At 47.2% G+C, this 10,288-nt stretch overlaps 1 protein-coding gene across 4 annotated transcripts in view; it reads left to right on the forward strand.

Moving 5' to 3' along the window:
• NR6A1 (nuclear receptor subfamily 6 group A member 1) overlaps nt 1–10,288 on the forward strand; it is a 116,536-nt gene that overhangs the window by 22,738 nt on the left and 83,510 nt on the right. For 3 of the 4 annotated variants that reach the window (XM_084821228.1, XM_084821229.1, XM_084821230.1), the window contains exon 2: nt 4,031–4,072. In XM_084821228.1, the coding sequence (XP_084677354.1) occupies nt 4,031–4,072 (42 nt within the window). Of the gene's footprint in view, nt 1–4,030; nt 4,073–8,561; nt 8,914–10,288 lie in introns of those variants that run through there. The other variant, XM_084821231.1, reaches the window with a different exon arrangement.

Below are 10,288 nucleotides of genomic sequence, written 5' to 3' on the forward strand. Positions count from 1 at the left end.
TCTGAAGATACTAGTAAAAGCAAGTAGTGCTAGAAGTAGCACATCATTTTAAAAGCCTGAGGAGAGCTTGCCAAAGTTAGGGTGTCACAGCAGGAAAAGCCCTCTCATTGTTACTTACATAGATTTGTGAAGGCTTCTGAGGGTGATCTTAAAAGAATGACTTTCCAGATTCTGCGTTTTAAAAACTAAACCGAACACTGGCAAGTTGGTGGGTTTTGCCTCCCCCGCAAACACATAACAGCGGCTTCTAGAATACCCCGTGGCAAGTGTTTCAGAATGAGATACTCAACATTAAGTGTCTTAAGAGCCATTGAAAATCTCAGATTGTGTCTGCTTAACACAGAGGTGTCCTTGGGATGGTGAAATTAAAATCCAGACTTTGTGCTTCAAGATTTGAGCAGTTTGCTGTAAATGTTTAGGCTGTGGCTGCCACCATTACTGTGTTGGTGGGTTTTGCCTTAACCCCCCCGCCCCCCACCCAACAGCAGTGGTTGTTTGTGTTGCGCCGTTCAGAGTTTGCAGCTAGAAGAGGAACGTGTCACAGCAGCAAGCATGGCCTCCTCCAGTGTTAGTGTGAGGTAGTAACAGCAGCTGAGGTGAGGCAGAAGCACTCTCTCTTCTTCCCCCCTCCCCCTAAGAAATGAAGGAGACTGGAATTCCTCCCAAATCCCGCTAAGTCTGGTTTGGTTGCTTCCTTAACACTTTGTTCTGCTTGTAAAATTTGTGTAATCTCTCAAAAAAGAAGGCAAGATCTCTCTGGGATTATTCCGTACGTCTGATTAACTAGTTGCATTTCTGCCCTGAAATCTCTGGGGTGAAAGGTTAAAGATGTGCCATTTTTGTTGTCAGTCTATGCCAATTTCCCCCAATCTGGAGGGCATCAGCTTGGGGAAAGCTGGCCTATGCTATAGAATCTGTGGGCTTCCCTAAATTCAAGCCCGGGTTTATGAGTCATTAATGTCTGACTGGCATCATCAGGGATCAATCCCTTGGCTTTCTCAAACGTATGTGTTGGTGGCTGTTTCATAGAGAAATCTGAGTGAGATACATGACTCCGCTGAGAAATGGCATGGCCTTGGTTTTGATGCCCTCTGGCCCTTTACCCTTCCCCATGGGTTGGTCATTGGGCAGGAGAGAAGTGGCTGTGGCTCTCCCAAGCAGAAGGATAACAGATAGGGGAGAAACCCCCTCTGTTGCTTTGTCTGCTGTGCTTTCATCCACTGCATCTCTTAAATCTGTGACATATCATGGCCCCTAGTGGCTATTTCGCTGGTGGTGCTTTGGTGATTCAACCAAGAACTTCCCTTTGGCAGGGCTGCTTCTGTACTTTTGGTCTGTGGATGCTTCCATCGCCGCCTTAAGAAGCATAGCTAGCATCACCCTTTGGGCATCAGTTGTTCCGTTTGCTTTTCTTGTCAGCTGTGCCGAGACAGAGTGGTGCTTAAATGAGGCTTGTTCCCTTCACAAAAGGGCCGATTTCTGTTGTGGACCATTTTATGCTCACACAACAATCACTTGTGGATATCCCGCAAATGTCTTTTAATATGCAAAAGCAGTCCTTGTTCTTGCTCCAGTGGATGAATATAGCTATGTTAAGTTTTATGCAAGCAGTCTAGGCTTTGCTGTTGGGGTTGCATGACACTGTTTGCCCTGTTTCAGGTCCTGGGGCAGGCTTCGCAAAGGTACTTTTTAAAAGCAGTGTTCTCCTCTGTTGAGGGCATGGAGTCGCAGCTGGAGAACGTTCCAAGTTTCCTTGCTGCGAGGCTACTGCAAAATTCCTGCTTTCTTCTGCTGCGACTTTCCTCTTCATCAACTGGCCCTTTGTAAACAAGTCCTCTAATAATCCAGGGATTTGCAAGGAGTGCTGAATACGGGCAACAGAGCTTAGAAACATATTTCCTAGGAATCAGCCCTGTGTACAGAGCAGAGACTGTCTGGATGCTCACAAGCACCTGGAGAGAGTCAGACTCCAGGGACCTTCCCTATCCTGCCATATTTCTTACCCAACCCACGTGCTATGTGTGCCAAATTGGACTTGCTAGTTCTCTGAAAAGTGGGCTTTTGGGAAGTGCAGAAAAGCCTCACAAGCCTTTATTTTTGTGTGCTTCTTTTATTTATTGCAAGCATTTTTACCCTGTTCTTCAGCAGAGAAGGCACCTAGAACAGTGCATGTACGCTCAGTAACAAAGACACGACATGAAAAGGAAGAAGAAACAAGCAAACTCAGGCACCGGTCCTTAAAGTTGTATTAATGTAGTTAATGTTATAATTAATGTTATAAATTCATATAATCTCCCTGCTTCCCATACCTACCTCTCCTTTAACCATGTGGAATGGCAGGTAAAGAAGCCCTGTAGCCCTGCTGCAACTTTACTTCTGGGGCTGCTTCTTCACTGCCCAATCCCAGCTGATCAGGGACTGCATAGCAGACTTGTTGATGTTGTCCTGGTACTGCGTGTAGCCAGTCGGATTCAACAAAACAATAATATTATGAGGTCTAGCAAAGCCATCACGTTGGGCCTCACTCTGAAGAGACTTGTGCCAATGAATGGCTCTTCCCATACTGGTGGCTCCGCATCTCCTGTTTCCCAGTGGCAAGATGTCTGGCCTTATGCAGCTGTGGTTGCACATAGCTAGACATGGCTAGTTGTGGCCAAATCAGGATGCACCTCTAAATGCGCATTCCTATCTCCATTCTCCCACCTCTAGTCAACACAAGCCTGGATTGGGATGAGAGAGTGCTGACCCAGTTGCCTGCCCCTACAGCCACTCAATTGCAAATGCAAAAGAGGGTGCTTTTCCAAGGGCAAAAAGTTCAGCAAAGAGTGTCCCCTCCCCAATTTTGGCTGACCACTGCTGCCCAACAGTCTTTATCTGTGGCTCCTAGGTTTGGTCTCCTTCCCTCCCCTTTGCAGAAGATATGTTTCCTGGAATGCCCTTTGCTCCTACAGGATCCATGGATTTGCCCTGCTGAAGGACTGTTTTGAAAGGCTCTTTAGGCCCTCTTTTGTTAAGTATCTTTGCAGAGCTCAGCTGCTCTCAAGCTTCGGTGATAGCTACTTAAGATCTGCCTGGAGTGCTACAGAAGGCTACTGGTGTTTGGGTTGGGTGGAGGTAGGAACTAGCTCAGGAGCGTGTCTGTTCCAAGCGCTCATGAAAAATGGGTGGATGCCGTTTGGTGTCTTGTGAAGTGGTTGGCAGTGCAAAATTGTTATTATTTTATTTTATTTTTATGATGATGATGCAGGAAGGAGGTGGGGCATGAAGATGGGGTATTGCCAACCTAGCCTCTGTTACTCTCCATCGGAGGAGTGACGGGGCTAGTTCGGCTCAGCTTCTCTGCGTGCGGGCCTTCTTTGGGGCTTCTTTAACTAGGAATGCTCATGTGCAGTGAAACCTGGTCCCTGTCTCAAGTGCTAGGTGGAAGATCTACCTAGCACTTGGGCCAGGGAGCAAATTATGTCAGGTGGGCATGGCTACAGCCCCCAGATGTCATATAGCCCACAGAGGACTGGGTGGGGCGGTCATCCGGCCCCCCAACCAAAAGTAGTTCTGCACCCCTGCACTAGCGCATGCCATGGATGATTGCTTGTGCTTTGTGCCATCTGTGTTCTTGTCTGAAAGGCTGGTTTCTGCAAGCTGTGAGGAGTGCAATGCCTGGTTTGCAGGCTTGCAGCTAGCACGAGCTCCTGCTGTGTGCCATTCCAGAGGCTCTTTCCTTTATGCTTCCTTCCTTTCTCCACCACTGCCATCACCCCACCCCAATTTGCGTTTCTCTTCCTATCTTGCCGAGTGCTGTCTCTCTGTCCTCAGCATTGTTTTAAATTTTGTCTCTCCATCCTAAAAAGGCAGGATGAGATCATTGTGTGGCAAGTGAACTGTGTTACATGTGCAGCCAATGTACACATAAAATTATGGCAGGTAATGTGTACTTTGACATGGAGGAGGTAAGTGCTGGCTTTTTACACCAGTGGTAAGGAAAGGGACCTTATTTAAAGCACGTAGTAAGGATGCCTTTCTTTTCTTTCAGGGTTCTGCCGAGAGCCTTCATCAGAGCATGAGCCACCATCTGGTAAGTGTGAAGATGCCCTTCTTCCTCCTTGTCCTCCCCCTAGTTTGGGAATTTGGGTGTTAATGGTATGACATCTGAGGGGAGTGACTGAAATACTGCCTCCACCCACCCACTGCAGGGCTGCTCTTTCCTCTTTGCTGTGTAAAGGTGGAATGCCTCCATTTTAAATGACTGTTTATGTTGGCCTTCCCCAACCTGGTGTCTTCCAGATGTGTTGAGACTACAACCCCCATCACTCCAGCCACAAGCTATTGGTTGTGCTGGCTTGGAATGATGGGCGATGTAATCTCAACACATCTGGAGGGCTCGTTTTATGTCCCCCTGTTAGAAGTAGCCACCTGGGCCTCTTATCTTCCCTGCTGATGCTATCAGGGCCACTTAAGCTTCTTGTGATGTATTCCTTGGCCAGATCCTCTGGGTACATTGTCTTCAGTTTTCCAGAGAGATATGCATGGAATTTTAAACGTTGAGCTTGCGAAAAGCCAAACGCAAGCAGCCTGGATCTTGGGGGAGACATCCCTGAGGACACTGACACTGAGACATCCCTGGGGTGGCCAAAGCCTTGCCCCAGCTGGAGCCTTCAAAGTCAACTGCTCTTTCACAGGTTCAGGCTAAGTTCATTTCTGTGGAAGAGGACCTGCATCTCCCCCCCCCCCTGCCATTAGCATAAGCAGGGACAAGGCCAGTCAAAGGTCAGCAGAAGTTCAAGCCAGGGCAACCTTTTTCTCCCCTGCAGTGTTCCCAAATAGCCCCAATCCTGCAGTGCTGGCCAAACTTTTCTTCTCCGCCATGTTTACTATACAGCTGTAAAACTCAAAGAGCAAGGCCGGGCATGACCCAAGGGGAGTTGGAGCTGGAGTGCTAGAGAAGAATAGGTAGCATTGTTACTTAAAAACAGGAGAAATAATTGATTTATGTTATGGTACCCAATTAGGCTGTAAAGTAGGAAACTCTTTTAAAGCTACCCTGTGGCTTTGTGGCAGCAAAGAGGAGGCACCCCAATAAAGGTCATCAGCTCTGCGAGCTAAATTATTAATTCCTTTCATGCCACTCAGGCCTTGTAAACAGGACATAATACAAGACAACAATTGACACTGTTCACTTATTGGCCAGAGGAGAGGGCAAAGGGCAAGGAGCTGGACTGGCAACAGCTGGTCTTCAGAGTCAAGCTGACTTTTGTTCTTCTCTCCTTTTTTATGGCAGACCGGTTTCCCCCATTTTTGCAGGCTCTAAATCTCTCTCTCGCTCTTCGCGCCTAAGGACTCGGGGCAGAAAGCACAGCGAAGGTCCATCTCGTGTGTGCGCGTGTTTAGGGTAGCTTGCGCTTTGGCACTGCAGAGCTCACACAGTTCTGAATGCTGAACATGCTCAAGTCCAATCTGTATGCAATATGCTGGATCCTTTTGAGGCCCTGCGAGGAGGAGGAATGAGCTACATTGTGTCCTTGGGGGTCGGTTTGGCTGCAAGGGAGAGTAAACACATTTTAAAAGTGCCACTCCTGAAAGACCTGAGCATGACATGCCATTCAGAGCTAGCCTGGCCCCTGTTTAATAGGGCCTGGAACCCTGTGTGCGTCTCTGTTCCCTTTTCCCTTCAGGGAGCCTATAAAGCATGGAGCAGTTATTGCTAAATTATTCTAGAAAGTCTGTAGGTGTGTGCGACTGTTGCAAGTGACTCATTCTCCCACCCACTTCATGTTGTGGATGGTTTTTTGGCAAAGGGTCTTCCTACCACCTGGCAGAATCCTCCAGCAGCTGGCCCTTTTTCTTTCAAATGGCAGCAGGTAACCTCTGGAGGGCCATCTGTTGACCGATGTTATTTGAAAGCCGGCAGAGTTGACCTCATGCCAGTTTCAACCCTGGGATTGTGCCATTGGCCCTCAGATGCCCCTACAAACCCAAGTGAGCCCTTCCCTGCTGCAGATAAAAACCGTTGTATGAAGACAGCTGTTTGGAGCCTGAGGGCATCTTGAACCTCAAAACATGTCAGCTTTTTAGGAGGCAAAGATAGCTGAGCCCCCATGAATCCATGCCTTAAGGAAAAGATCTGCAAATACATCCATTCCAGAGTTGCTTCCAGTTGAGTTGGCTTCAATCGTTGACGACCTGAAACTGTGCGGGCTATAGGCTTACTCAAACAAATGAGGGACTAGAGACCTAAGGTGGCTACTGTGGCCAGGAGAGAAGGACCAGTAGCTTAGTCAATTGCTGGCCCAGGTTTCCTGGCTGCAGCATGCCTCAGGATAGAGCTTAAGCTACACAAGATTCTTCAGTGGAATTTAGCAGGAAGTCAGGAGTGTTGTGTGTGTCCCCTCCGCTTTGCCCAGCTATTGAGGGGCACCCCCAAGGACAAGGCTGCCTCCATTGCTCATCATGTCTTGCTTGGGTTTTTTTAGCTGTGTCATGTGACTTTCTTCTAAGATAGTTGAAGAGTCTGGAGGGAGGGGCAATTTCTGCCCAGCGGTAGCACAGCATGTTCTCCATTAATGGAAGTGCTTTTCTCCTTGTGTCTTAAACTAAATGAATGGAGACTGTGGAATAGCAGTGCTTGGTGATGAGAGTGTCTGTCTCTCTGTCTGTCTCTTTAATGCTTAAAAGAATTAAAAGATTGGTGATGCTTGATTTCCAGCACACACGCTCTATTAAAAATGCCATATTGATTCTCGCTTAGCACATTTTGGAGCTCTGTGGCCAATTCTGTTATAACTTGAGTTTGAAGCTGAGGCATGGTAGCCTGTGGTTTGAAGGGAAAGCATGGTTAGTTACTGTTAATCTTTTCGCCATGGAGCTCTTCAGCTAGATAGAACTGCAAACAGCCCTGTGCCAGGTCCCGAGTTCCCCTGTTGCCCAGAGACTGGCTCCTGGACTTGCTTTTCTCTTGGGGCAAATGTGTGAGCTCCTCGATCAGGGAGCCTCACTTTCTCTTTCCAGAGGGGTAGCCTATTGCAGCAAAAACAACAGCAGAGTCTTGTGGTACCTTAAACATGCATTTATTGCAGCATACGCATTCATGGACACAGTCCGCTTCATCAAATGCAGCTTCCTCTTGACCGTTCATCACTTCCTCTTGGAAAGGCGCACGTGGGGCGGGGTTGGGGGGGTGAGGCAGGGGGTGGCTCTTGGCCCAGAGAGGCTCATGTTCTTGGCCAAGCTGAGTTTGTGTTCTTGGTTCTGTGGCCCCATCTTCTCTAGTTGTTTGTACTGGGAGCTTCCTTCTGATAAGGTTCTTCTGAAGGAGGCTCCAGCCTGGCAGGGACCTTGTTCTTATTGATTTACTTGTGCAGCCTTTTGCTGTGGGATCAGCCATTTCACAAGACTGACTTTGAGACTGGCAGAGCTTTCAGTCCTCACAAAGCCTGGAGTCGAGGGATTCTGTGTGGACAGCAAGACATGGCTATGTGCGGGAATTTAAACAGACCCTCTCCCGCCTGAAACAAAGTCCTCAAGGACTGGATGGGCAATCACGGGTATTAAAAAATAGTTCGAGGAAAGAGGATAAAACCAGTGGAAGATAAAGCTTTAGTGAGATACTAACTTTGTGTTAAAGCAGCAGGAAAAAGTTTGCGATTAACCTTAAAAAAAAAAACAATTTTGGAGGTTCACCAGCTTGGGCAGTTCTAGAGGCAGCACAAGAACCTGTTCTTCCCACTTTAGGCCAGTTGCAGAGTGGATTTCAGTTCATATCTTTATTTTCTGGTGGATGCCACTTACCTGTGCTGAACTTCACAAGGAGAGGCCCAGTTGCCAGTGTGACTAGGAGTATGTTAGGGAATCTTTGTTGCAGTAATTTAATGTAGTCCAACACATACGAGTTGCCCAGGGATTGGAGAGAAGAAGGGAAGCAAGCTCTGGCTTCTGCCATCAGCCAAGGAACCTTGGGCCACAGGGAGGCGTCACCCTGCTGCTTCCCAGGGGTAACATCAACCCAAGGGGGGAACCAATTTGGCCTATCCATCGGCCAGAGAAGGAGCAGTTTTAGGGAGCTCGCGTCCCCCTCCCTGCCAGAAAGAACACTCACATTGTCCACTGACAGCTGCCCTGTGACTGCAGCAGTAATGGGAAAAAATGCTTTGGCCCCATCCATCAGCTAAAGGACCAAGAGCCTCAGTTCCAGCAAGAGAAGACCAGTCTAGCCCCGAAGTGCACGAAAATGGCCGCTTATAGCTCACCACTTTGTTCTGGCCTTGAAAAACTATCTCCCTCCTCTCCCTTTTCCTTCCTCTCCCCTTCCTTTGCATGTCTTGTCTTTTCACTTTGTAAGCCTGTGGCAGGGCCTGTCTCTCTCTCTCTCTCTCTCTCTAATTGACATGAGCCGCTTTGGAGTAAAAATGCAGAAAATAAATACCTGCTGCAAAGATAGTATGAAGATGGAGGAGGAAGAATTCAGCCCAGGAGAGGACCTAGCATCTTCCTTCTGAATTGCTATAAAATGGAAAGCATTCAAGAGAGGCTGAAAGTAGACATTGAAAACAGACATCACTCTCTTGATTGATATCTTAAAGGGATTTTTCCACCTTTTAATTTGTAAAACAACTTACACTTTAAAAGCAACAATAAGAATGTAAAACAAAACAAGATACAATTAAATAATAACCGAAGAGCCCTTGCTGGACCTGGCCAAAAGTCTGTGTAGTCCAGTATCCTATTTCCCATAGTGACCAACCAGATGCTTCCAGGAAACAGGCAAGCAGGGCATCAAGGCAGTAGCCCTCCCTCACTGTTTTTCCACAGGGTCTTGTAGTAACAGGCTTATCGCCCTTGGACATGGGGGTGGGTGGGTGGGCGGGCGGGCAAGGTCCATGTAGCCATCATAAATAATTCCACTGAGAACAGTGGAGGCTGGTGGCTCTGATGTCAGTGGGGTGGTGCATCTGCTCTGGGTTTCAGTCAGAACCAGACAGAACTCTAAAGGAGTTATCCAAGGTGCTTTGCACCTTGCATAGCTTCTTTGGAGTTCTGACTGAAACCGGGAGTGGATGCACCGCCCCACTGATAGCGGAGCCACCAGCCTCCACTGACTGCAAGAACTTTCCTCCATGTATGTGCCTAGTCCCCTTTTAAAGCCATCTAAACCAGTGGCTACCACCATCATTTTGTGGTAGTGAATTCCATCTGTGTTGTGTGAGGAAGTACTTTTTGTCCAACCTGAATTTGCTGCCATCCAGTTTCATTAGGTAGCCCTATGTTCTAGTATTATGAGACAGGGAGAAAAACTTCTCTGTCCACTTTCTCCGCACCATGCATACCTTTACAAACTTCTACCATGTCCCTCCCCCTTAAAATCCCCAGCTTTTGTAGTCTTTCCTCATAGGGAAGATGCTTTAGCCCCCTGATCATTTTGATTCGCTCTTTCTTGCACCTTTTCCAGCATTACAGTATCCTTTTTGAGGTGGGTTGACCAGAACAAAACACACTATTCCAGTTATTGATCTCACTGACCCAGGCATTTATCCTAATCTCAGAAGTAAATACTGTATAAAAGCTGCATTGAGTCATGTGGTCGGCAGAATCCTTGCTCTTATTTTCAGTCATGTGTTCTTGAATATGAAAAAGCTTGAATTAAAAAGCAAGCAAACAAACCAAACTCAAAATAAACCTCTCACAATGTTAATATCAAATTGTAGTAAGGGAGAAATTAAGTTCTTTTTGAGGGAACTGTCTTGGGTATCACTAAATTTACTTTCAGTAAGTAACTGGCTATGTTCATACATAACAATACGCCAGGATTCCTGGCTTACTGTGAAAAAGTAGCAGGCTGTTGCACCAGCCTGTTCGCTTCTGCTTTGCCCTTCGTACAAGAAGATAAACCAGAAATGGATAGTTTAGGGTTGCTGAACCCAAGATCCTGCTTTATTGTTCCCAAACAAGCCAGAATTGCAAGCCAACAACAAGCTAGAGTTTGTGTTGGCTTGCGATCCTGGCTTGTTTGGGGCCCACAAAGCAAGATCCCAGGTTTGGAGATAATGCTACATTATTGGTTTCTGGCTTGTTTACCCATTCATGCAAGTGTGAGGAACAAAATGGGAGCTAGTGGGCTGCGTGAACTAGCACACACCTCATTGACCTCATGGCTTATTAAGCCAAGATTCCTGACTTCAAGTGATAGTGGCCCTTTGAGAGAGAGCAAGGGAGAAGAAGTTAGGTGGCTTTTCCAACTCTGTTGGATAGAAAAACCCTTTTTTAAATGTGTGTCTCAAACTCTGCCTTCTCTTCCTAG

The sequence above is a fragment of the Heloderma suspectum genome, chromosome 14, assembly GCF_057233095.1.
Source record: "Heloderma suspectum isolate Gila_16-S chromosome 14, 16-S_ref, whole genome shotgun sequence".
NCBI classification, from domain to species: domain Eukaryota; kingdom Metazoa; phylum Chordata; class Lepidosauria; order Squamata; family Helodermatidae; genus Heloderma; species Heloderma suspectum.